Consider the following 27,615-nt stretch of genomic DNA (forward strand, 5'->3'; position numbering starts at 1 on the left):
AATATTCCGTCGTAAATTCACAACATACCGTAAACCGGGGTAACTTGAGACAGCAAGGGTAACTTGAGACACTTCTGTTTTTCGACCTTTTTGGAGCTGCCACCTAGCTCGGCACATTCGGAGGTCAATACTGCCCTAGCACTTTTTTCCATACTTGTTTGGAAAGACGATTAAGCGTTTGAATGGCGGGTTAGGACCAAGCTGGTCAGTTCTATAACGATTTTTCAATTTTAGTAAATTGAACTATTTTAAAGAAGTGTTACAAGTCTCCCTTGGTACTCGAAACACGTCTTGCTGAGACCCAAATGATCATGGTATCTTTCAACCCTATTATTTCAACATTCTAAATGCAGCATTGGTTTTGAGGGAAACCCATCATTCATCGGGTAATACTTACTTTTATTGAAAATGGTAACTGTGCGGGGTAACTTGAGACACCAAATTTCATTGAATTTGACGGAAGTTGAGTGGCATAACTTGACACTGGCACCTCCTTGTACTACAAGGTGGTTTAAAGTAACGGGCCTCTCCGTTCCAAGATCAAAACTAAGCCGCATTTGATCGGGAATCACTTTTTTAGACAGTGTAGAGGGTCCCAAGTGAATATGCAGCTTAAAGTTGGAGTGTTTTCTCAACTTCTCACGGACCGGATGAGACATAATAAATCTTGAAGTCTCAAATGATAGGGAATTGAATTACCTTTCCAACGAGCTAAATGTCATTGAAATCGGACAACTTATAGCTCAACAACCGTCGATTTTTTGGGGAACACACCAGAACGGGGTATCCCCAACTGTCCACCAATCCAACTTCCCCCCAAGACAAACTATCCACCAATAAATCTATTCCCCATTTAAAACGGATTATTTGACAATTTATTTAATTTTTGGTTCCTCCATTTAAAACTAAATAATAAGAATGAAAAATGCAAAATAAATGAGCTGAGCTCACTACTTTCCGTGTAAGTTGCCCTAAATAATTTTTAAAAATTATCAAATAATTATAAATAATTTCTAAAAATTATTTTAAAAACGTGGGGGCATAAATATGCTGCCGTAATGTCACTGTGGACACTATGAAAAATTTCCAAGGCTTAAAACCAGGTGACTGGCTGCCTCTAAGCTAGAGAGCCATCTAGGCTCCTTACTCTTGGCCGAAAGGTTCCGTCACTATGAAAAAGAGCGCAACCAGTCCCAGGCAGACCGCGCAGTCACGGTTGCGGTGAGCTTGGCGTACTCCAGGTTGTGAGGCCCTTGAGTCGTTCAAGCACGCCGAATAGGCCGCGCCGCAGGTAGCGTACGGTTGAGGCGTGCTTGGCGGCCTCCAGGTTGTGAGGCCTTTGAGTGGCACTTGGCACTAGCACGCCGCCTAGGCCGCGCCGCAGCCATCGTGTCCTACAAGTGCCCCTGTCATTCGTGCGTCACGCAGCCTCGCCACCAGGGCGACGGCGTGCTTGGCCGCCGGCATGCAGAGCCCTTCAGTCGCGCATGACGCCGCCTGGGCCACGTGTCGTTGAGGCGTGCTTGGCGTCCTCCAGGTTGTTGGGCCCTTGAATCACGCTAGCACGTCGCCTAGGCCGCGCCGCAGCCAGCGTGTCCTCCAGGCGCGACGCCACCACCGTTGAGGCGTGCTCTTGTCCTCTGCCAGGATGTTCAGCCTTTGAGTCACACAAGCACGCTGCCTAGGGCGGCTCCGGGCCGGGCACTCAAAGCGGTGGAAGGGTCGATTGTCGTCGCAGGGCCGTCACAAGGTCCCTGAAGAGCAGAAGACAGCGTGTCGGACTTCCCCGTGCCGGCTCCATCTCCGCTAGGGAGATCGGTCATGGTGCGACGCCGAAGGGGAAACGACTGAGAAACTTTGTGTACATCGGATAGGGATAACCCCGGATAACCCGCGGCTTACCTCCGGACTACATCGAAAAATTTCCAGGATAACCATTGGATTACGCCAGATTACCCCGGATTACTTCAAAATTTCTATTAATCCGGATAACGGATTACCAATTTGCTGTACACCGGACCGGATAACTGAAGTCGTTTCCGCATTGGGGCGATTCCATGCCAAACCAACGAACGCTTGGAATTTCATCTCTCCGATTTGGATGAAACTTTTTTTGGGGGTAGGGGTCATCATAAAAAGACCCCCTGCCAAAGGGTTTTGCGATATCTCACCCCGTTTGGCTGTGGCAGGATATCAAAGTTTTAGCTTTAGTCAAAATCATGATGTTTTCTTAAATTTCCTCTTTTCTGGCTGATTTTTTTTGGATTTTTTTCCATAGTGTTTCTTTACGCAAAAAGAGCTGGGGAACACGATGAAAATGGTTTCGAGACGATTGGGTGAAGTTTTGATGCCAAAATTTTCATTTTTCGTCATTTTTTTCGAAAAATCGCCATTCCCAAAATAGCTCATCTTCGATTTCGACCTAACTTTTACCAAATGATCCCCTAACATAGTGGAACAAAACCCTAAAAGGGTTTGGTCGACCCGCCCATAGGATCTGAGAAATCGCAAAAACAAATTTTGAAAAATCACCAAAATCGTGTATTTGAGGTGGTGTTGGTGGTGTTGGTTCTTGCCTGCGCTGCGCAGCCGTCTGTTCTGGTCAACATCGACTTCCCCGCTCGGCGTGCGAAGGCAAACCACCCGCCAGGAGCCCCTGCGAAGCTCGGATAGGCAACCCGCAGGCCAGAGTGCGCATGTGTGTGCGTTGGGTTGCCTACCTTCCATTACCATTACCACAAGGGCTAGACCACACATGAGATAACTGAACTTCACTTAAAGGCTAGACAACAATCAATCGTGTGAACAAGTCTATGTTTCTTCTGTTAAAGTGGTGAACAATTCATGTTGTAGAGGCGGAAGAAAAGGGGGGAGAGTTGAATTAGATAACGGTAAATACCCATTATTTACTCAATTTTAATTATGTACGCAAATGAAAATATAACAACTCATTTTTTCAATTTTTTAGAGTTGATCACTAAAAGTTGCCATCTTACTCTCATCTTGTCTGTGATAGATAGCATAAAATATGGTTTATTTGCTACTTTAACAATATCAACTTTAGCCAGTACATTTTCCAGCTGCACAGGCTCTTCAATATTGTCTGAAAGATAGTAATAGATGGAACCTGAAAACAAGATTTTAACAGTTGGAAAATCCACAGTGGTAAAATAATAAATTTTAATTATAATATTTTTGTTCAAACCTGGTTTCTTGATCTCTTCAAGGGGAACAGCCATGATTGATTGGGTGTCTACGTCGGTATTGGTTACCTGAGCAACACACCATGTTCTGCCTTTGGAGTGCACGGCAATGTAATCTCCAACATCTACAGACTCAAAAGAGGGTATTTTTCTGATAAGCTCTGCTGGGGCGAAAACTGACTCATCGGATGAAGAAAATCTGCTTGCCACCAATTCACCAACAGAGACAGGCAAGAATCTATGGTGGCTTCTAATTTGGTTGATTTGGAGTGCACGATTGAAGCGGGGAGCTAGAAAGGCTTGGGCTTCAATAACTTCCTGAGTGCTAACGTAACAAACATTCATTGTGGGCATCGCATCCTTAGCCCATTTGTACATTTCCAAAGGCGTTGATATGAGAGTGCCTTGGATACTGGCTCTAGCAGCGCACCTCTTTATGGCTCCACCAACTCCATCCGAAGGCCCTTTACCATGGGAGGTGGCAAAAAAATGCCATTCTGCCTTGATGCCAAAAAAATCTTGCTCATGGTAAGATAAATTAATCATGTTGAACACATTCTTGTATTGAGAGGCCGCTCCATCAGAGAAGTAATGCATTTTCTTCAAATTAGGTATGTGTGTCCTCAAGAACTCTACATGTTTCTTCTGAAATGCGTAGAAAGCAGTGGTTCCATGCTTCATATGATCTGAGATAATAACAAAGCTCAGAACTTTCAATTCCCCTTCTTTTTTGTAATATGTTACAAATGGATGTATGGTGGCTTGATCATTGTTAAAGTAATGACCTTGAACTGAGTCTTGAATTATGAATGAATAGTTCTCACTAAAATCACATATAGTTATGGCTTCATCAGGTCCAAGATTTTCTTTTAGATCCTTAAGGTACTGGGACTGCTGCTTGTTTATGAAGTGGTGTGGTGCAAGTTTTTCTAGCTTGGCTATGAAGGCTTCCAAGAAGGGACCCGTTTCCTGACAGTGGGTCTCAAGTGTGCTCCGGTCCACTTCAGTCCACTGCTTGTAGGTCACATTTTCGATGAAGTTTTCAGACAAAATATCATGCAGATGGTCTTCAAGTTGTTCGAAGCCGGGGCAGTCTTTACACCTTTCTAGAAAACATGTTGCTGATGGAGTGGGACACAACGCAGTTGAGATAAAGTCCTTGTATGAAACCAAACTTTCATCGAAAGACTTGAAATTAGCACCCTCCATTAGAAGCTTGACATTCTCATGATGCTTACATACACACACTGAGTGTGTGCCTGCAGAACGTGCAAGCACACAATGTGCAGGCCTTAAGCTAGCAAATTTGGAGAATGATATGTTGCTGAGCGGATTTTCTTCCTTAAAACTCCGAAAAAGTTCTTTCAAATTGCAAAGTATTAACTTTTTCTGAACGTACTGCTTCTCCTTTCCAGCCTCTCTGATAATGACGCAGTCTTTTTTTCCTGGCAACTGCCTGCTGTTTGCTTCGCTTTCATAATGACTTAGGACAAGTTTCAAAGTTTCATCAGAGATAGACAGCGAAGCTTTCTTTGGAATTGCAGTGGGGAACATTCCCTGTTCCTTTGTTAGTGCAGCTGTCTTCCTTATCATCCAATCAGTTGCACCAACTGGCTGAAACAATTCTAAAACTTTGTTTGGATTGAAACCAGCCAAAGCAACGGACAGAACTGACATTTTGTCCGCATTTGATTTGGAGTTCTTAAATTTATCTTGTAATGCAGCTAAAACTTTTGAGCCAAAGTCTGTCTCTTCATCTCGTCTCACAAAGGAACTTGGAGTACCACTTTGAACAGCCAGAGTCTCTAACTTCCCATAAACTCTCTTCAACTTTCTTGGAACATAACTTGGCTCTGTTTCCATTTTTCTCTTTACCATTGGTCCTTCATTAAGGGGTTTGATTGATTGATTTAAAGTTTCTAAGGCAAGTTTGTCGTCGATGAATAGATCACCACTTGATGGCACGTTCGCGTTCTGGTAAAATGAATAAATAAATAAATAAATAAATAAATAAATAAATAAATAAATAAATAAATATGAAAATAACTAAATTAATAACACAATAAAAATCACATTCAACCCCATCTTCACTAAACAGGTCTCGTGATTCATTTTGAGAACTGCTGTCTGAGCTTGGTGTTGCAGTAGCTGGAGCATAAGAAGCTAAAATGGGCACAATGATGGCAGTACAGCGCATGCATAATTTTTGGCCAGGGATAAGAGACCGCTTGAAAGGCACTTCTTCCCCAGCTGCCTTGCTTGACAGGTACTCATCCACTGTGATAACTCTTACACCAGCCACTTTTTGTTCATGTTTTTGGTAAGGATCAATGCAGTGCTTCTGCCTCAAGCAGTAAAAATTTAAAAACACAGATGTATGTCCTTCACATATTTTCCTTATCTTTCCTATGCCACTTCTTACTTTCAAGCATAGCCATTCCTCGTCTGTAAAGTCTCCCTTTGACTTTGAAGGGCCATCGCACTGACCCAGGGCTACGAGAGAACATTGACTGGAGGATCTGAGAAAGACAGAAAAACTCATTAAAACTAATAAGACCAGATTTTAAATAAAAGCTTTCAGTATCATTCATGAAATTTACCCCTTCTCAGACATCACAGCGATTCGGATGTACGATATAATAACCAGCCACCTTGGCCGTGAGCTGGTAGCCTCTAAATACAAACAACAAACAAATCTCCTCGCGACGCGCATTCGACCCAGGTGGCTTATTTAGATTCGTATTCAGATATTCATTGTCTCAGCAAATTTCTCATCAATATATGAAAAATCCTACATCTCTAAGGAAAAGGACAGGGGAAAAGGAAGGTACGGACCGGGCTGCCTAGGAGAGAGATGGGAGACAGGAAGATCAACACAAAACTGCCCACTTGTATATTAACTGGGGTTAGCACAGGCCTTCATAATCCTTTAAGGCGAGCGGGGTAGGATGGATGTAGGCGGTACTCGGGTGCCCGGAAGGTAGGCAAGCGGGCCAACGCACGCACATCGCACTTTGCCTGCGGGTTGCCTATCCGAGCTTCCGAGGCGCTCCTGGCCAGGTGGTTTGCCTTCGCACGCCGAGCGGGGAAGTCGATGTTGACCAGGACAGACGGCTGCGCAGCGCAGGCAAGAACCAACACCACCAACACCACCTCAAATCACGATTTTGGTGATTTTTCAAAATTTGTTTTTGCGATTTCTCAGATCCTATGGGCGGGCCGACCAAACCCTTTTAGGGTTTTGTTCCACTATGTTAGGGGATCATTTGGTAAAAGTTAGGTCGAAATCGAAGATGAGCTATTTTGGGAATGGCGATTTTTCGAAAAAAAAATGACGAAAAATGAAAATTTTGGCATCAAAACTTTACCCAATCGTCTCGAAACCATTTTCATCGTGTTCCCCAGCTCTTTTTACGTAAAAAAACACTATGGAAAAAAATCCAAAAAAAATCAGCCAGAAAAGAGGAAATTTAAGAAAACATCATGATTTTGACTAAAGCTAAAACTTTGATATCCTGCCACAGCCAAACGGGGTGAGATATCGCAAAACCCTTTGGCAGGGGGTCTTTTTATGATGACCCCTACCCCCAAAAAAAGTTTCATCCAAATCGGAGAGATGAAATTCCAAGCGTTCGTTGGTTTGGCATGGAATCGCCCATTGTGCGACGCAGGGGCGCAACCACAATTCTCGGAACGATTTTCTGAGTTCAGCACCATCGCCACCCCGCCACCCTCGCGGCCTTGGCACCTGGCGGCCTCGGCCGAGAAGCGCGCGACGACGCGCAGCAGCAGCCGGGGCCGGCTGCACCCGCTAGTGCCTATCGGCGCTCCGTCTCTCTCGCACTCGCGGGACATTCCATGCGGGTGTGAGGGAGATGGAGTGACGACGCACAGGGGGTGCAGGGGTTCCCGACGAGTTGCAAGTTCTTTTGAAAACATTTATTGCTGAGTCTTCTTCCTTTTCCCCTGCTCACTGTTGAAGACCCAATAAAATATTCTATCTTTTCTGTTTCAAAATTCATGTTTCATTTTCATTTCTTCTAGTTGTGACACTCTTTCTGTACTACCCTAAAGGCAGGAACGTGGACTCACGTACGTACATCCCATGGATGCATTTTTAATACAAGGTAGGTTTACGCCAGACCGCGTCTTGTCGTAACAGGCTTCGCGATGTCTCGCTGCCTGTTCCTCAAATCCGCGCCTGGCGTACCTACCTTGGCCTGCGGCGCTAGCCTGCCTTCGGCAGGCAATGGCTTGTCCATCGTCGGTTACTTCTAACTTGGTGCATGCTGGGGGGCTCCGCCCTCCAGACCCCCCTTCATTCTAGATCCCTTGCAACTTTTCAACTTGTCGGAGACCCCCCTTCTTCAAGACAGAAGTGATCTGCCTGCAGAAAACTCGATTTCTCGCCGTTTTTTAGGTGTTTTTCGGCTATAAAAACTGAACCAGTTGAGCTAGGATAGTGTAATTTCGCGTGTGCCGAGCCAAGGACATGCCCAAAAAGTGTGCAAAATCTCACCGAGATCGGCCGAGCCGTTCAGGAGGAGTAGTGCGGACAGACACACACACAGACAGACAGACAGACAGACAGACAGGAAAAACTTTTCAACCCCAATGGAGTAACAGGCTTCGCTATCGCTCAGCCAATTACAAAACATTCCAGTTTCAGTAGAAACTAGGCAATAAGAAAGCACGCCTCAACAGTGGTGGCGTCGCGCACGGAGGACAGGCTAGGCTGGCTGCGGCGCGTCCGCGGCGGCGTGCTGCACGACTAAAGGTTATGCATGCCGGTGGAGGCCAAGAACGCCGTCACCCAGGTGGTGAGGCTGAATGCCGCACGAATGGCAGGACACGCTGGCTGCGGCGCGGCCTAGGCGACGTGCTAGTGTGATTCAAGGGCCCAACAACCTGGAGGACGCCAAGCACGCCTCAACGGTGGTGGCGGCGCGCCTGGAGGACAAGCTGGAAGCGGCGCGGCCAAGGCGGCGTGCTTGCGTGACTCAAAGGCCCTACAACCTGGAGGACGCCAAGCACGCCTCAACGACACGCGGCCTCGGCGGAGTCATGCGCGACTGAAGGGCTCTGCATGCCGGCGGAGGATCTTCTATTTTTTGAATAGAAGGGCGGGCCAAAAAAGTAGTGTCAGTCAATTATGTAACGGATACTCTCTCTCTCTCTCTCTCTCGGCAAATGGTGAAAGAAAAGTAGAGTTTTAGTGCATCTATTTGGTGGGAGAAGAGAACCGATAGGCGTTCTGAGACCTTTATTTTAATTTATTTTAATTATTTTCTGATCAGCAATGCACAGGTACTCACCAGCAGAAGTAGAAGTAACACGCCTACTCCTTGATAGGGCACCAGAGCTTTCAATTGCCACCGAATCCACTCGTTTTCTCTTGGAAAGCGGTCCCAGCTCAGACACTCTAGATTTAAAAGTCTGCATGAAAGCGTCATCTGCCGAGGGCAAAATAATTTCTAGAGTGTCTTCGTCTAAAACGAGGAAGGCATTGAAGACGATCTTGTGTTCTGCAACAAAAGGAATGGGTGTTAGAGAGCGCAAGCCCCGTCCACAGACTGGCACGAGAAACTGTTATGAACGGTACAGTTTAAAGAATAAAGAAGATAGGTTATACTGGGAAAAATAAAATGCAGGAGTCTGCACTCCCTGTTATGAGACAAATATTAACCTGCCTTCAACTTGAGACAAATACGTGACACTACAAACCACTACTCGGCGAACATAACCTCATAACCTCAAACTTGGCGGCCAAAGTAACACAATATTTGTACATGTCAAGACCATAAGAAGATTAGTGTCGATGCGTACGAGTCCATCGAAACGAGAACACAAATCCAAGAGCAAGAACACGATTGACACGATCAATACCTTAAATTACTTCAAACTTACTGGCAAAGTGCTGTTGGAGATGCTCGAAGCCCCAGTCGGCCAAAGCCGCTGCGACATCTTTGTCGCAAGCCACAGATGACATGCTGCCTGATGCTGCCACGAACAGGTGACCGGAAATAGTGAAAGAGTTTCGAGACGAGAATGAGACACTTTGGAGCCGGAAACGAGAGATGGGTGACTACTCGAGTCTCGCCCCGAGCACGAACCGGAAGCTGCCTCCCGGCGTCAAAACCGCGCCATGTTCCGAACCACACGACTTTGGGTCTGGGGACTAAAGTAGGCTGGCGTTCGGTGCTAACCTTTCTGGCCCGTGCCACCATATTCTAGTTACTGGGACCGAACGGGGGAGACCATACGGTCAGCTTGGTCCGGGAGCAGAAGATTTTTCTCAGTGTAGGGGCGTGAATGAAGTGTCAAGCCACTAAACGGCATGACAGAAAAGTCACGCCAAAAATCGGCGTGACTCAAAAATTCACGCCAATTTTTGGCGTGAATTTCTTGTCATGCCGCTTTTTGGCATAACATTTCTCATAAAAAGCGTCGTCATTCACGCCAAATGAGGGCGTGACTCACATGTCACGCCGATTTTCGGCGTGAATTTTGTGTCACGCCAATAAGAGGCGTGACTCTTTGTCACGCCATAATTTGGCTATGTGTCCGACCATTACGTTTTCAGTGAAAACTTCAGCTACCCCCGATAAAAATAGACTTTTTACATTGTTTTCAAAATTATTTTAATTTCTTGTGAATGAGTGATCGACTGGAACTTTTGATGCATGCGAAGCAGATAGCACAGTTTAGTGCGTTCTAGCCTGTTCTCCCATTGCCAAGCTACACCTTCAATTTAGACCACGCCGATGTTGCAACCATTAGTGTCATTCCATGACAGTGAGAAGTGAAGTCAAGGGGTTCTGTGATTTGATTAATTCGTGAAGGGTTCAAAGGAATAGTTCAATGCAGAGAAACTAGCATGTAGCAAAAATTGTATTTGTAGAATACATTTTCTCAACAGCATCGTTTCTTCTTTCGTCTCGGGCTAGGCACACTTTGCATTGGCCGGCCAGTCGCACGCCTGGAGGTTGTAGTGGAAGTGCAGTGGCGCCGGGCACGGCATGGTCTGCTTGCGGCCCGAGTAGCACACGACGTAATGGTCACAGCGACCAGGCGCAGGGATGAGCAGCGAGGCCCACTGACGTGAGCACGAAGACGGGACGGGCAAAGGCGGCCAAGCAGAGGGGGCTGGCCTCGTCGACGAAGAAGGCGGATCCCTAGGCGTCGTTGCCGTCCAGAAGGTGACCGGTGCTGAGGACGCCGTCGTGGAGGGCCCAGCTGTCGCTGAGGGTTCGGCTGTTGTGGAGGACTCAGGTGTCGAAAAAGGTTGAGCCGTCGTTGATGGTTCGGCTGTCGTGAAGGGCTCAGCTGTCGAAAAAGGTTCAGCTGTCGTTGAGGGTTCAGCTGTCGAAGAAGGTTCAGCTGTTGTTGACGGTTCAGCCGTCGTGGAGGGTCCAGCTGTTGTTGAGCGTTCAGCCGTCGAGGAGGGTTCGGCCGTCGTGGAGGGTTCGGCTTTCGTGGAGGACTCAGCTGTCGAAAAAGGTTGAGCCGCCGTGGAGGGCTCAGCTGTCGAAGAAGGTTCAGCTGTCGTTGAGGGTTCAGGTGTCGAAGAAGGTTCCGCTGCCGTTGACGGTTCAGCCGTGGTGGAGGGCTCAGCTGTCGTCGAGGTTTCAGCCGCCGAGGAGGGTTCGGCTGTGGTGGAGATCTCAGTTGTCGAAGAAGGTTCAGCTGTCGTTGACAGTTCAGCCGTCGTGGAGGGTTCGGCCGTCGTGGAGGGCCCAGCTGTCGTTGAGGGTTCAGCCGTCGTGGAGGGTTCGGCTGTCGTGGAGGGCTCAGCTGTCGTGGAAGCTTCAGCCGAGGAGGGTTCCACCGTCGTGGAGGGCTCAGCTGTTGTTGAGGGTTCAGCCGTCGTGGGGTTTTCGGCTGTCGTGGAGGGCTCAGCCGTCGTGGAAGGTTCCGCCGAGGAGGGTTCCGCCTCCGCCGTCGTGGAGGGCTCAGCTGGCGTTGTGGGTTCAGCCGTAGATGGTATCTAAGACGATAAAATATATTTTCAGAAGGTAGGTCACCCTGGCGGTTCAAGGGGGAAGGGGGCATGAAAATCAAAATGGTCCAGTTTACAAAATTCGGTTCCAGCCAAAGACACGTGCGTTAATTGGCTGAGCGATAGCGAAGCCTGTTACTCCAGTGGGGTTGAAAAGTTTTGTCTGTCTGTCTGTCTGTGTGTGTGTCTGTGTGTCCGCACTACTCCTCCTGAACGGCTCGGCCGATCTCGGTGACATTTTGCACACTTCTTGGGTATGTCCTTGGCTCGGCACACGCGAAATTTCACCATCCTAGCTCAACTGGTTCAGTTTTTATAGGCGAAAAACACCTTAAAAACGTCGAAAAATAGAGATTTCTGCAAATAGACCATTTCTGTCTTGGAGAAAGGGGGCCTGGGGGGCGGAGCCCCCCAGCTACGACAAGTTAAAAAGTGACGAGGGTCAAGATCGTGTTATCTGTAGATAAAACAGCTCTATTTAGAATGTAGGGGGGTCTGTGGCGCGGAGGCCGTCCCGAAATATACGGGACAAAGAACCAGAGACAGGTACAGAGACAGAGGCTCTACAGACTAACAGGTATCACAAATTCACTTGGTGGTTGAATCAGGGTATGAGCGATTCAAATCAACACTAAGAAAACCTTACAAACTATTTTGGGCCTTACAAAGAATAGTGGTTTGTATAACAAAGTATTTTGAGCATACGTAAGCTTACAAAGAAAATACTTCGTAATTTACGAACTTTTCTTCGTATGACAAAGTATTTTAGTTTGTTATATGTATGCTCAAAATACTTCGTAAGGTTTTAAGAGTGAACCATTTTATTCCCCCAACCAAAGTTTGAAACGCTACATTGACGCGGGGGTCGTCCAAAAATATTGTGGTCGGATAATTGGGTTCGTGTATTTTCCTGTGCTCTACAGGACAAAATCATGCCCCAGGTACGAACTCCCCACACTCCCTTATCATCCAACGTAGCCAAACCATGAGGCTAGGGGTAATGGACTTGCAACGGAGCTGGCCGGAATCTCTGATTTGCCTGTTGTAGTTCACTATTTCTCCGACTAAATATGCGAGTTTTGAGATGGCTCGGGCATTTTTGGAAAGAAGACATCTTAAAGTATGCCCTAAATTCAAAAAAGTTTCAATTTTCCCACCAGGGCTCGTACAGGAACAGCTTCGCCGTTGCGCTACTCAAATGCGCAGGGCGACGGGCATGGTGCCAGGGGCGACGCAGGGGGGACGCCTTCAACTTGCGCTAGAAGCTTCCGGATGCCGCAAAAGTGATGGGACAAGTGGTGCACCTTGATATATGTCGAAGACAAACTATGTCCCATCACTTTTGCGGCATCGGGAAGCTTCTATCGCAAGTTGAAGATGCGTCCCCCCTCCGTCGCCCCTGGCACCATGGCCGTCGCCCTGCGCATTTGAGTAGCGCAACGGTTAAGCTGTTCCTGTTCGAGCCCTGGTGGGAAAATTGAAACTTTTTTGAATTTAGGGCATACTTTAAGATGTCTTCACTGTAAAAAATTAGTTCGTAAATTTACAAACAATTTATGGGTAATTTCGTTGCACAAATTATCTGTAAATTTACAACGTCATTTTGTTTCTTTACAATTTATGAATTATTCTTCACGCAGTAATTTGTAAAATTACGAACTTTTCACACGCTCCAAATTACGTGGACCGCTTATGTTCTACCTTGTCACGCTGATTAAATGGAGATCAACTTATTTCAGCGTTTTTGTTTTGTTTTATGAAACATCTTGTAAAATGAGGAAGGCATCACCATATCTCGTAATCTTACAAGCGATTTGTGCAACGGAATTACCCAAGCATTTGTTGTAATTTTAGGAAACTTTTCATGTTTTTGTGACATTGTTGTAGTATTTTAGTCACGTTTGAGATGTATTTTGTTCATACCATTTCATAAGGCGGTGTTAACGAACAAATTTCATAAAATTAAGAAGATTTCCGTGATGAATAATTTATAAAACGGCCTCTACAAATAAATTTCATAAAATAACGAAATGTTATTGTTACTTCACAGAGAATTTGTAAAAAAAAAATTCGTAAATTCACAATAATTTTTTACAGTGTTCTTACACTGTAAAAAGTATGTTGTTAATTTACGACGGAATGTTTTCCGAAGGGTTTTTGGGAATGTCCAAAAGTGCACTGTAAATGTTTCTTTCCTACAGCGACTTTTGTAAATCAACGTAGGTTCGTCGTTTATTTACGAAGGATCTTTGTAAATTTAAGAAGAAAAATCGTAAATTTACAAAATCTGTTGTAAATTTACGAAGGGCTTCATAAAATTACGACGGCCTTCGTTAATCTACGACGGGTCTTCGTAAATCTACGGCGGGCCTTCGTAAATAAACGAAGGAAGTGTTGGCAATTTTTTTGCCGAAGGATCCGCCGTTAATTCCAGACGTATAATTACGAAGAATCTCTGTGTATTAACGAAGGTTCTTTGTTTATAAACGAAGAATCTTTGTAGATTTACTAAGGTGCTTCGTAAATTTCCATTGTGATTGGAAAATCGGCAGAGATCTTTCAAAAAATTAACGAAGGTTTTTGTAAATATACAAAGAGCTTCGTAAATTAACGAAGGAACCGTTGGCAATTTTTTTGCCGAAGGACCCGTCGGTTATTGCGGATATTAATTTTTACAGTGTATCCGAAAATGCCCGAGCCATCTCAAAAATCGCATATTTAGCCGGAGAAATGGTGAACTACAATTAGCAAGGCAGAGATTCCGGCCAGCTCCGTTGCGAGTCCATTACCCCTAAGGGAAGGTGGGGACCCATGTATCACGGGGTCCCATGTATCACGGCGTATTAAATTTCAGTTTCGCCCGCGAGGCGAGTCGCGTGGTGCGGAATCGAAACACCATCTAGAGAGCTTCATTTTATGGAAGGATGCGACTTTGCATCTCCAACAAACGTGGCGGCGTGACTAAGTGAAAATTTTGGTCCCCAAAACTGAGGGAAAGTAAAAATGAAATTTCTTCAAATATCTTTCATTAGCTTCCTGCTATGGAACATTATCGCAATTTTTTGATGTAGGAGTGTGCGGAAGGGCTTTGACAACAATAAGCAGTGCCGAACAGCAACATCCGAGCATAGGTTCTGGCAATACACCGCAATGTCCAATGCTCCGACAAATGGGGACCGATGTATCACATTTTTTGGGGTCCCATGTATCACTCAAATTTCATGTTGGGAGGCAATTAATCACGGAAATTTTCCTGTTTTAATGCCTGTGCTGTAATCATTGCAATTTTATAATAGAGTGACAGGCGACAGGTGTTACAGTTTAGTTACATTTTGCCATTAAACAAATACCAAGAATAGAGTGATACATGGGTCCCCACCTGTGATACATGGGTCCCCACTTGTGATACATGAATCTTCACCTTCTCTCTTTGACCTCAACTTACCTTAGGAATGGTCAAACTCGGTCAAACTTATAAACATATTGTAGAAATTAATGCTGCAAGGAAATGTTGCATAATTTGTCCTTTTTTAAAAGTTATTTTTGAAGAAAATAGCTGTGATACACGGGTCCCCATGGGTGATACATGGGACCCCAGGTATGGGGTCCCATGTATCAAATACATGAATTTAGTAGATTGCACTCCTATCCAAAACCAGATGAGATACATGAACAAATTCAGTTGGCCCTTGTAGAAGGAAGAGTAACTCATGCTTCTGACCCAAAACATTTGATTTATGCCCAAAACCAAAATTTTGGCACTCAAAACAAAAAAAAGTGATACATGGGTCCCCACCTTCCCTTAGTCTCGTGGCCAAACCCGTCGATGTACAGGACCTGACCGAGCGTACCTGAGTTGAAGTTGTGTTTATGGTTTTCCACCAGTCACAGTATTTCGAAATAAGAAATTCCTTGAATTTGCATTCTCTGGTTTCGTAGTCAAAAACTTCCACGTGGAACAAGCCGCCGCATTTTGTCCCTTTCGACGCCGGCACTCCGTTTGTACACTGAATGTACATGTGACACCATCCCTCGCATGGCACTGGTAGTTTTTCGTCCCCATTGCATCTGGAACACATCAATGTAGCTGTTAGAGTACTTGACTAGAAATGTCCAGACGCGCGCACCTCGAGCTGTCACAGGGATCATGGCGTGTTACGGCAGTTTTCGTTTGTTGAGGAAGTTGATCCGAGTGCTGGCCCAACATGAACTTTTCTTTTCACCAAGGGGTCCGCTTCTCAGAATTATGGTGTTCACAATTCCACATTTCCAGGATCCCCAGTAAATTCCATCCATGATTCCTATGCGATTTGAATGAATCGTGCGATTCTTCAGTTATTCCCGAGATTTTCCCAAGTATTATTCTCATAATTCCTGAGAAGAGTGGCACGTTTTATTATCTAAAGGTAATGCCAGTGCGGAAAAGTAGCCTGATTAGTAAAAACAAATTCAGATCAAAACAAATTTTTCAAATTGGTCAATTTCTTCCGATTCCGCCAGGCGTTTCGGCACTTCCGACCACCCCTCATGCTGACTTGACGGTGCTGTGGGTCGAAATATGGCCAGGTTTAGTTGTCCGACGGCCCAAAAAGTCAAAAAAAAAAAGCAAAAACCGAAAATCGATTTTCTTTACTCCTCCTTAATTTGACCAGTGGAGTGTGGATGAGATGAATCGCACTCTGCTTTATGTACTGACCTGCCATTTTGTAGACTGTAACTGTAGAACAAATCGCAGATGGGCGGATCTGCTGTCAATTTGGTCGGCAACGCTGTTGCGGCGGCCACCACAAAGATAAGAATAGGGACGACGACTGAAAGACAAGATAAAAAATAGGACATTATTCACCAATTTTCGGAAACAAAATGGCAAATGTATGTTGCATTGAAGTAAGGTAATTCTACGCCAACTTAAATTCTCATAAACCTGACGTCGTCCGATTTCAATTAAATTTAGTGAATCGTTACCACTTAGTGTCTAGAATGACCCTCAAAAATGTTTTTGATCAATAGCCGCCAGTGCTGGAGATACAGCACTTCACCGTTTTTGACCACACTGCAAATCTAAGTGTAGGACATGTAGACACTTGTAGGCGAAGACCACTTTGACCTACGCCTGCAAGTGTCGACCAGGTGTGACCGACTCTTTGAAGTGTCGACCACACTGTGTGCGACGCCTGCATGTGTAGTGTGGGACACTGTTTGTCCTACGGCAAATGACACTGACTTCCCTGTTGTGGCCCACACCGCAGGCGTCGGACACAGTGTGGTCGACACTTAAAAGCGTCGTACACAACTGGTCGACACTTGCAAACGTAGGACACACTGGTCTACGCCTTAAAGTGTCGACCTGTCCTGTCCTACACTTGGATTTGCAGTGCAATTTCCAAGTTAAAGAAACAGTGTTTCACTAAAGTGCCATTATCTCGGCTCCTATTGGACTTAGAGGTCTGATTCTGTGCTCATTGGAATTGGAATGAAATTTTGAGTTATAATGTGATCTTTTTAGGTCAAGGGGGCAGTCTCGTCCCTGGACCCTTTTTTAAGGGGGTTTTCCCCCCTCTTTTGAAGACGATGATTTTTTTAAATAAACCTAGAGACAAACGGTAAAAACCAAATGAAAGAACGGAATTTTTACAACATTTTCAAAAAATAAAATTTTGTTTTGTCTCTAGTTTTAAGGGAGTCATAGGGAATACAACAAAAGCCGACAAAACATACAAAATTTCACGGCGCGCAACTTTTCTCCGGAAGTTCTTTTTTTTTGGCAATTGGTTTGCGGCATCTTAAAGATGAAAAAATCCTCTTTACTTTACCCTACAATCGTCTATAAAGCCCAAGGAAAACAATTTATAAAACCGTAACCAAAAACCTATACAAACTTCAGTATGGTTTTAAACTAGATTTCCCTTGGGCTACATGGACGATTGTAGAGTAAGTGAACAGGATTTTTTCATCTTTAAAATGCCGCAAACCGATCGCCAAAAAGTTAAGAACTTCCGGAGGAAAGTTGCGCGCAGGGAAATTTAGTATGTTTTCCCTTGCAAAATGGAAAATATATGGGCACTATATGGACAAAATATATGGCCCAACATGTATTGACGTCATATGTGGAAAAGATAATTTAGCAGGATACTTTTCACTGAAAATAGAAAGGTCAGACTTTTGACCGCTTAAACGGTCTTACTGAAATGTACGACCGAAAAAGGGTCATACTGAAATGTAAGACCGAAGAAAGGTCATACTTCGATGTATGACCGAAAAACGGTCATACTTTATAGTGTGTCACAGGTAAAGGCTGATACATCCCCAAGCTAAACAATAGCCAGTCTCGCTGATGTCTCACCTTTTTTTGGTCATACATTTAAGTATGACCGTTTTTCGGTCATACATTTGTGTATGACCGTTTTTCGGTCATACTTTTTGTATCACCGAAAATCGGTCAGATGTCTCACCCTTTGAATTTCAGTGAATTCCGATATAAAAAATATGTGGCAAATATATGAATTTCATACATTGCTCTATATGTAGGCAATATATAGTGTGAATACACCATGGAGTCTGACGACTCCGAGACTTCCTTTACTATTATCAAAGAATGTAAATTTCGCCATCCATTTGTGATCCTGCCTTGGTCGTCCCTATGAACTTTTCGCGCTACACCCAAAAAAGGCGCTTAAAATATCCGAACTGTTCCAGTTAACTTGTTAAACAGGATTTCTCAAAATTTCTTGGAGACTTAAACGCATGGAAAAGAACCTTGCCCCTGATCAATATATAGCGTCAATATATTTTACAAGATAAAATCATGTTGAGAAATATAGCCGCCTTTCAACATCAAGTGCCAAGATTTTAAGAAAAGTTATTTGAAAAGTCTGCCCTCCTCACCCTGCCCCATCCCACGACGGGCACCGTGTCAGATATTGAAACATACATTTCGCGAAGATAATATTATATGGGGAAATATATGCATTATATATTAACGGGCACCAAGATATAACCCCATATATAAACCACGTATTGCGCAAGATAATTTGCAATATATTGAGCAAGATACAATTATATTGGCAATGCATGAAACTTATATGGAGTCATCCATATATTTTCCTTTTTGCAAGGGTTGTCGGCTTTTGTTGTATTCCCTACAACTCCCTTACAACTGGAGACCTGGGACTGGAGAACTGGGACTCTCATTCCAGGGAGGTGACATCACGTTGAAACGAACGTGACAAAATGTCACGTTCGTTTGAGCGTTGTGTCACGTTCGTTTCATGTGAAAAAGCTGATTTCTTGCCAATTCACACCCAAACGAATGTGACAAAATGCCCAAATGAACGTAAAATTTTGTCACGTTCGTTTCAACGTGATGTCACGTTCCTCGAATCGAAGTGTCCGAGTGCTGAAACATCACACACCACGAACACACAACTTGTGGAACACTGTAAAAATTAATGTCCGGAATAAACGACGGATCCTTCGGCAAAAAAATTGCCAACGGTTCCTTCGTTAATTTACGAAGCTCTTCGTATATTCAAAAACACCTTCGTTAATTTTTTGAACGATCTCTGTCGATTTTACAATCACAATGGAAATTTACGAAGTACCTTCGTAAATCTACAAAGATCCTTCGTAAATTTACAGGGAACCTTCGTTAATAAACAAAGAACCTTCGTTAATATACAGAGAACCTTCGTAATTTTACGTCTAGAATTAACGACGGATCCTTCGGCAAAAAAATTTCCAACAGTTCCTTCGTTTATTTACGAAGGTCCGCCGTAGATTTACGAAGACCCGTCGTAGATTAACGAAGCCCGTCGTAAATTTACGAAGCTCTTCGTAAATTTACAACAGATTCTGTACATTTACGATTTTTCTTCGTAAATTTACTAAGAACCTTCGTAAATTAACGGCGGACTTCCCTTGATTTACAAAAGTTTCTGTAGGAAAGAAACATTTACAGTGCACTTTTGGACATTCCCAAAAACCTTCGTAAAATATTCCGTTGTAAAGTCACAACATAATTTTTACAGTGAAGCAAAAGTGTTGATTTTACTTAAAACACGGAATTTCAGCTGAACTTCCAGTCTCTGGGTATTGTAGTAGGGCCACATATGAAGCTCGATATGCTGTTTAAAGTAGATAAGGTGTCTTTTTCTTCCCGAGTGACCATCTGAACGCATCAGCAGCGCATCCGAGTCCGTTTTGCAAATTGCCTAATTTTACCTATAAATCCGGAATTTCCCCCTCAAAGTGGGAACCGAAGATATTGTCCGATCGGAAAAAAAATTTGCAGGTGTGTTTCTGATGTCTGATGGCGGCCACTTTTGCCAGGTACCCGTTCCCGATCAGAGAAAAAAGGTTTTTTTCGGACCACCCTACTACACATTAAATGAAACATCGTCGGGAATGTTATCTCCTCCACCAGTTGCACTGTAAAAAATATGTTGTGATTTTACGACGGAATATTTTCCGAAGGGTTTTTGGGAATGTCCAAAAGTGCACTGTAAATGTTTTTTTCCGACAGGAACTTTTGTGAATCAACGTAGGTTCGTCGTTAATTTATGAAGGTTCTTTGTAAATTTACGAAGAAAAATCGTTAATTTACAAAATCTGTTGCAAATTTACGAAGGGCTTCGTAAATTTACGACGGGCTCCGTTAATCTACGACGGACCTTCGTAAATAAACGAAGGAAGTGTTGACAATTTTTTTGCCGAAGGATCCGTCGTTAATTCCAGACGTATAATTACGACGAATCTCTGTATATTAACGAAGTTTCTTTGTTTATAAACGAAGGTTCCCTGTAAATTTACGAAGGATCTTTGTAGATTTACGAAGGTGCTTCGTAAATTTCCATTGTGATTGAAAAATCAGCAGAGATCTTTCAAAAAAATAACGAAGGTTTTTGTAAATATACGAAGAGCTTCGTAAATTAACGAAGGAACCGTTGGCAATTTTTATGCCGAAGGATCCGTCGTTTATTCCGGATATTAATTTTTACTGTGTGTTCTTCGGGTGTCCTGCAGACGTCTAAAAATCTACATTACAAGCTGCCGTTGACCGCCTCAGCATTAACTGATAGGCTATGTCAATCCTAACCTCATTTTTTTTCCATTTTAGAGGAAAGCATAGAGTAACTCGCTTTAAAATGTATTTCGAGCTGTGTAAATGTATTGGAATTAGGCAGCAGATGATTCGAGAAATAATTCAAGCATTTAACAGCAAAAACTACTTAAATTCTTGTTTTTATACGGGTCTGTTACGAATCACCCCAAATGCCTGTTACGCAAGAAATCCGTCCGTAACTATCACTGGACAAAGTAAAAGCAACTTATGCCACGTGTTTACATTGTATGACTTCTTCATTTTCTTCTTGACCCGGAGGCGCTCCCTGCACAGCATGCCAATTTTTTAATAAATTGATGAGTTTGTTGCCTGTATTTCTATCAACACTGAAAATTGAATGGCGAGACTGATGGCCAAAATTTGGCGAGACAAAGAAAGTGTCGCCATTCTGTGGCGAGAATCAAATTTCTCGCCACACATTTAGGAAGAAACAAAAGTCTCACCACACTCTTAAAAGCCTACGAAGCATTTGCTTCATAGCTACGAAGGAAATGAAAGGTTGTAGAAATTGCTCCGTATTATTAAGAAATGCTTCGTATTACGAAGAATTTTGCTTCATAATACGAAGCATTTCTTTGTAGATTTTACAATGCCTTCATTTTCTTCGTATTACGAAGCGATTCCTAGTAGTGTTTTTACTGTGCATTTTTTGGCGAGAAACAGATGTCTCGCCGGCAATAATTGCAACCCCACTCTATTTGATGGGAAATATATCCCAGTCAAGCTCACTCTCCTTAAACACATCGCCAACTACAGGCTTTCAATTACTCAAGTTGAAAGTACAGAAAGCTATCACTTTCAGTTATGAAAATATTAATGTAAGGTTATAGGATGTGAATTAGTTTACGTCAGAAAAACGTTGCCCCACTATTGACTGTTTTTGTCATCGTTTACAAAGACGTTGGTCCAGTGAGTCAGATCCTAATGGTCTCTTTCAGTGGCCATGTAGTTGAAGATAGTGTGTTAAATAAACACAGAGGTCTAATCAAAGCGATGTCCATGGTGACACAAGTTCTTAATATCATCTTAATTTTAATAACCTTTTGAAAGGATATGAAAACTCATAAAGGTTTGCGAAGTTAAAGAAAATTTCTTACATTTACCAAAACATTTCTGACAAGTAATGAAAGTATTGGTATCTTTCAGATACTTAATTAAAATTGAAAAACAGGTTCATAAAATATGAGATTGTTTACCAAATGCAACAATTTGTTTCTTAAAATTCAAAATAACTATGACTTTTTATATTTGATTCTCATCCTGCCAGTTAAAATTGTGATCATTGGGCGCTTCACTACCAGTGTACGTAAAGAACAAATTTGGATGATCTTCGTCATGTGAACTCGTGTTTGGAGGCCCTTGGATGAGCGCTTCCGCTGACTACACAGTAAATTGAAATGGCAGAGTCTGTAGTGGCCTCAGAGCCCCAAATCGCAGAAACCGACAGGTAAATAGATCCGGGGTGGTTTTGCCGGGGCGGTTTTGCACCAAAACCGCCAACGGCAAACCCATTCTGCTCACAGGCGACGGAATCCGTGCACTCGCCACGGAATCCGGACAACACTGCACCGTAATCGTCAATTGCGATTCCCTCCACCTCGCGACTTTGAAATGTAATATTATTGGAAATAAAGAGTGTAGATGTACCGCGTACGGAAAATGTTAATTTGTAGACTTGTCAAAGCAAGAAAAGGTATGCACACTCATCAAAATATGTAAATAATGTCCTAAACAACAAAAGCATCCAGAGACACAGTGAGTTTAGGTTGGCCAGCGAGACCGCAGCCCCTTAGCAGTTCCTGTGAGCCCATCCCAGTTTCTGTGGAGCCTCTGTCAGTTCCTGTTAGCCCATGCCAGTTTCTGTGACTACCAAATTCAGAATCATTTACTGGCGGTTTCTGTGCCGAACCGTTAGGGATTCTGCCATTTCAATTTACTGTGTAGCGGAGTCTCCGCCGAGAGGTTTGGAGTCATCCATATCCTAGGGCCCGCCTCGCAGAGCTCACTCGTGGCGTAGTTGGTAGCGTGGCGGTACAGTAATCCGGAATTCTGGGTTCGAGACCGAGTTTCAACCATGCTTCCCAGCAACTTCGGCAGTGAAGTCGACTACTACCATACAATGAGTAACTCATAACGTACATAAGGCGTTCAATTTATCCCTACTCTATATGAAATTCTTCTTAAATGCAAAATCAACTTTTAAGAAACAGACTATTACTTTTCAAATTTGGTTCTTAATTTTAAGAAGAAAAAGTTTCTTACTTTTACTAGCAAAAAGTCTTTGTAAACTGCTTCATAAAAAAAGTTTCCTAAAATTAAGATGGATTGATAATGAGTAATTAATTACTCACTCCTTTGACTTATTCCAATCCCCACACTGTAAAAATTAATATGCGGAATAAACGACGGGTCCTTCGGCAAAAAAATTGCCAACGGTTCCTTTGTTAATTTAGGAAGCTCTTCGTATATTTACAAAAACCTTCGTTAATTTTTTGAAAGATCTCTGCCGATTTTCCAATCACAACGGAAATTTACGAAGCACCTTCGTAAATCTACAAAGATCCTTCGTAAATTTACAGGGAACCTTCGTTTATAAACAAAGAACCTTCGTTAATATACAGCACTGTTAAAAAAAAAGTCTGAAAATTCAGACCAAATTGGTAAGAAGTTATTAACAGACTTGAGGTCTGAAAATTCAGACCATTTAAAGGGTCTGAAAATTCAGAACTCGAGAGTCTTACATTTAAGAGTTTGGTGGTCTGAAAATTCAGTCCTGTACGAAGATTGTGAACTTTAAGGTTCGTGACATATTCAATATGACATACAGGGTGAGTTTTCTCAATGTGTCAATAATTTGTAGGTAGTTTGGGCACCCCAAGGCGATCATTTTCTACCAATGAACTAGTGGGCGCAAACGTCCAAGTACGGAGATAATTGGTGTTTTGTAATTGGCCTTCGCGCCTGCGAGGTAGGCACCCGCACCCACTGATGGTCGCAGGACCTCGCGTGGGAGTGTCGCGGGACTAGGAGGGGTGCTTCGAGTCTCGTAGGGGTGCGGCGGACCTTGCAAATGTCTTTTTGGAGGGGTTGCCGCGGGTCTGAAGAGGCTGTCATGGTGGCCCCCGTTACAGTGGATCTCACGGCTGTCTTTGCGAGGGTGGCGGGATTCCTCAGATACTTCCGCGAGGTCAGTGGCACTCCCGCGAGTACTGCTAGTCCCGCGACACCCCCTCGACAGGTCCTGCCGCCCTCAGTGGCACCGGGTGCCTACCTCGTAGGCGCAAAATCCAATTACCAAACACCAATTATCTCCGTACCTAGACGTTTGCGCCCACTAGTTCATTGGCGAAAAATGGTCCCCTAGGGATGCCCAAACTGCCTGCAAATTATTGACACATTGAGGAAACACCCTGTAGAAAGAATCTCAGGTGTGTGTGAACCTCCAGAGCGGACAACATTGAGTAAAAATTGTGATGGGGGAGAAGGTCCTTTGTCCTTTTCCCTGACTCTCGAGAGGCCGGCCTGTGGCACCCAAGGAAATGGCGACACGGAGCCACCCGCGAGAGGTAAATTAGAATGTGGATTGTTCAACTTCCACCCATATTAGAGAGATAAATCTTGCGGCAGAGAATGGTTCTCATATGGCCGACTAAGTCCTATCAATTTGGAACTTTTGAACCACTATATTTTCACATTAGAAGCCTTTTAAACAGAAGTAGGTATGTTCCACAACATGCGCGCCATCTAGCGGACAAACGAAATCTTGGGTTGGTCTGAATTTTCAGACTTAACCATCTAAATTTTCAGACTGCGCTGGTCTGAATTCTGGTTCTGAGACGATCGGGTCGCAATTTTCATACCGGAAGGCAAAATTTTCAGACAAGCAGTCTGAAACAAGTCTGAAAAATAGATTCAGACCACCAAGTCTGACAAAAGTGGTCTGAATTTTCAGATTTTTTTAACAGTGAGAGATTCTTTGTAATTATACGTCTGGAATTAACGACGAATCCTTCGGCAAAAAAAATTGCCAACACTTCCTTGGTTTATTTACGAAGGCCCGCCGTAGATTTACGAAGACCCGTCGTAGATTAACGAAGCCCGTCGTAAATTTACGAAGCCCTTCGTAAATTTACAACAGATTTTGTAAATTTACGATTTTTCTTTGTAAATTTACAAAGAACTTTCGTAAATTAACGACGAACCTACGTTGATTTACAAAAGTCCCTGTAGGAAAGAAACATTTACAGTGCACTTTTGGACATTCCCAAAAATCCTTCGGAAAATATTCCGTCGTAAATTCACAACATACTTTTTACAGTGCAGCTGACCTGCTGCACTTGGGCATTGTTGGAAGTTAATCCATGGACAGAACTCGGTAAATAAATTCGAGGTAAGAAAGTTCTGTCCATGGATTAACTTCCAACAATGCCCAAGTGCAGCAGGTCAGCTGCACTGTAAAAAGTATGTTGTGAATTTACGACGGAATATTTTCCGAAGGATTTTTGGGAATGTCCAAAAGTGCACTGTAAATGTTTCTTTCCTACAGGGTAAAAAAATCCATCTTAATTTTAAGAAACTTTTTTATGAAGCAGTTTACAAAGACTTTTTGGTAGTAAAAGTAATAAACTTTTTCTTCTTAAAACTAAGAACCAAATTTGAAAAGTAATAATCTGTTTCTTAAAAGTTGTTTTTGCATTTAAGAAGAATTTAATATAGAGAAGTGAAAAATTGAGCGCGCTATGTCCGTTACGAGTTACTGATTGTATGGTAGTAGTCGATTTCACTGCCGAAGTTGTGGTTGGAACTCAGTCTCGAACCCGGAATTCCGGATTACTGCACCGCAACGCTACCAACTGCGCCACGAGTGAGCTCTCCGAGGTGGGCTCGAGGAATGTGGATGACTCCAAGCCTCTCGGCGGAGACTCCGCTACGCAGCGGAAGCGCTCATCCAAGGGTCTCCAAACACGACTTCACATGACGAAGGTCATCCAAATTTGTTCTTTACGTACACTGGTAGTGAAGCGTCCAATGATCACAATTTTAACTGGCAGGATGAGAATCAAATATGAAAAGTCATAGTAATTTGGAATTTTAAGAAACAAATTATTGCATTTCGCAAACAATCTTAATTTTACGAACCTGTTTTTCAATTTTAATAAAGTTTCTGAAAGTTACCAATATTTTCATTACTTGTCAGAAATGTTTTCGTAAATGTAAGAAATTTTCTTAAACTTCACAAACATTTATGAGTTTTCATATTCTTTCAAAAGGTTATTAAAATTAAGATGTCATTTTGTATTAAATTTAAGAATTTTTTTAACAGTGAAGTACAGCAGCACAACTTTAAACCGCCGACTCAGATATAACAAAGGAAACATTTTAGTTCACAGACAAGTGGCAGGACTGCCATGTTGAAATTCAGTCCTCGCTTGTGTCGTCTACTACGGTAGCATTTGTTTTGCGTTGGTGGGTGATTCCGTGCGTAGGGGGTCATTTCAGGTCACCGGGGCCTTGCGCCTGAACTGAGGTTGATTTGGTAGCTTGGGCAATTCAAATTTATTTTACTAAACGAAGACCATGTCCTCATGTGGATTAGTCGATCTAACTTTTGTTTATCAAGGTGTCGTAAGCTGCTAAAGTGTCGTTTTGTAAGTTCCGTCATGGTCACCAACACCTATAAGACAACATTGCCATGCTGTAGTATATGACTCAGCCACATCAAAAGAAAACTGGCTATTTCACTCTCTTCCCTGACTTATTCCTCACAAAATTACTGAAGGTGACCTTTGTGTCATCACTTGTTGAACCCGAAACAGCCCTTGGGAAAATGTCCACCGTGTGACCATGTGACCTATGCTGCTTACACAAATGACGGTCTACTGGGGTTTCTTTTCGTTTTGGAACCTCGCGACCACTTGGGATCGAAAGAACATAAAAAACGCTGCCAGAAGCCCGTGCCCGCGGGACCTGGGTCGGTCAAACGACGCTTCCAGGCCGTCAGAATTGTTCAAAACGGTAAGGGTGTATAAATAGTTGTCAATTCCGTTTCGGGCCGTAGCTCCTCCATCTGAGGGAGAAAGTTCCAACAATCTTCGCTAAAAAACGCTATTTTGGATGCTCAAAATGACACCGTCAACAGTTTTTACCTATCTTGTAACCCAGCGGGTCAGGAGACTAAAAACTTTGCTTTGTAAATTCCGTAATCTGTAAATTCCGTCATAATTTCTGTAAATTCCGCCGTATTTCATAGGGAGTGAAATTAAAAGTCAACTTGTAGCGCTGCCACGCTCGGAGGGGTACTGTGGGGTACTATGTATGCCATCTACACCAAATATAGCCCCTAAAGTTGAAGTTTAAAAAACAACATTTTTGATACATCCAAAATGACCCTCTACGCACGGAATCACCCTGGTGCCAACCTACACTGCCTTCCAGAAGTAATTTTACAAGTAAAGGAGGAAAATGTATTACCAAATACATTACCAAAATGCATGGCTGCACGCAGTAGGCGCATGCGCTACCGTGGTCCGAGGCTCACTTCCTTCTGGCTTCGAAAGTGCACAACGTCCTTTAAAACACTGCGAAGGGGAATGTATCATAATCTCGTTAATCGTCTTCGTACAGAGGCAATATGTGTAATCGGATAACAGTAAGCTCGGGCAATATTCTTCGGCTGCCGCTCGTGATGGCTTGGCTCCCCCTTGTCTACGTCTCTTTCCCGGACGAGTCAAACTCTGCCATAGAAACGACGATTTTCTAAGTCGAAGATTTTATCAAATTTTATTATTCCCCCACACTTAGCAGTAAAGGTGGAAGTCGAAGAGGCGAAGTATCAAACGAAGACGTAGACGAATTGATGCGCACTTTTACGTCTTCAAGCGCAGTATACTGAAAATCAACTAGTGAAACATCTCACTCTCTGAGGGGTGAGACATAACTGTCTCACCGAAAAAGGGTGATACTAAATTGTATCACCGGAAAACAGGTCGTACACAAATGTATCACCGAAATGGGGTGCTACTTTCCGTACATGCGTGTACGGCCATGTTTTCAGTGATGCATTCGTGTACGACCTTTTCTTCGGTGATACATTTTGTATCGCCGAACTTTGGTACACTGTAAAAAATATGTTGTGAATTTACGACGGAATATTTTCCGAAGGGTTTTTGGGAATGTCCAAAAGTGCACTGTAAATGTTTCTTTCCTACAGGAACTTTTGTAAATCAACGTAGGTTCGTCGTTAATTTACGAAGGTTCTTTGTAAATTTACGAAGAAAAATCGTAAATTTACA

The 27,615-nt window shown here is 43.4% G+C and overlaps 3 protein-coding genes across 5 annotated transcripts; all 3 read right to left on the bottom strand.

Moving 5' to 3' along the window:
• Positions 1 to 2,948: 2,948 nt before the first annotated feature.
• On the bottom strand, positions 2,949 to 5,817 carry LOC117642836. Its single transcript, XM_034381421.1, has 5 exons — positions 5,804 to 5,817; positions 5,626 to 5,722; positions 5,284 to 5,544; positions 3,206 to 5,177; positions 2,949 to 3,127 (listed from the first exon to the last, which is right to left on the bottom strand). The coding sequence occupies exons 1-5, from the start codon at positions 5,815 to 5,817 to the stop codon at positions 2,949 to 2,951; spliced, it is 2,523 nt and encodes an 840-aa protein (XP_034237312.1).
• A 2,623-nt stretch (positions 5,818 to 8,440) lies between these two features.
• LOC117639188 lies at positions 8,441 to 9,960 on the bottom strand. Its single transcript, XM_034374618.1, has 2 exons — positions 9,111 to 9,960; positions 8,441 to 8,728 (listed from the first exon to the last, which is right to left on the bottom strand). Exons 1-2 carry the CDS (start codon positions 9,190 to 9,192, stop codon positions 8,472 to 8,474), a joined length of 339 nt encoding a protein of 112 aa, XP_034230509.1. The 5' UTR covers positions 9,193 to 9,960; the 3' UTR covers positions 8,441 to 8,471.
• Positions 9,961 to 10,076: 116 nt separating this feature from the next.
• LOC117639088 (cell wall protein DAN4-like) lies at positions 10,077 to 26,929 on the bottom strand. 3 transcript variants are annotated; one of them, XM_034374507.1, is made up of 5 exons: positions 26,795 to 26,896; positions 15,899 to 16,013; positions 15,054 to 15,270; positions 14,648 to 14,700; positions 11,054 to 11,190 (listed from the first exon to the last, which is right to left on the bottom strand). In XM_034374507.1, exons 1-4 carry the CDS (start codon positions 26,835 to 26,837, stop codon positions 14,695 to 14,697), a joined length of 381 nt encoding a protein of 126 aa, XP_034230398.1. In that variant the 5' UTR covers positions 26,838 to 26,896; the 3' UTR covers positions 11,054 to 11,190; positions 14,648 to 14,694. The 3 variants fall into 3 exon arrangements, with proteins under 3 accessions (XP_034230388.1, XP_034230380.1, XP_034230398.1); XM_034374497.1 differs by lacking the exon at positions 14,648 to 14,700 and having other exon boundaries at positions 10,077 to 11,190; positions 26,807 to 26,929; XM_034374489.1 differs by lacking the exon at positions 14,648 to 14,700 and having other exon boundaries at positions 10,077 to 11,190.
• Between the last annotated feature and the right edge of the window lie 686 nt (positions 26,930 to 27,615).

Source organism: Thrips palmi, unplaced genomic scaffold, assembly GCF_012932325.1.
Source record: "Thrips palmi isolate BJ-2018 unplaced genomic scaffold, TpBJ-2018v1 HiC_scaffold_1, whole genome shotgun sequence".
NCBI classification, from domain to species: domain Eukaryota; kingdom Metazoa; phylum Arthropoda; class Insecta; order Thysanoptera; family Thripidae; genus Thrips; species Thrips palmi.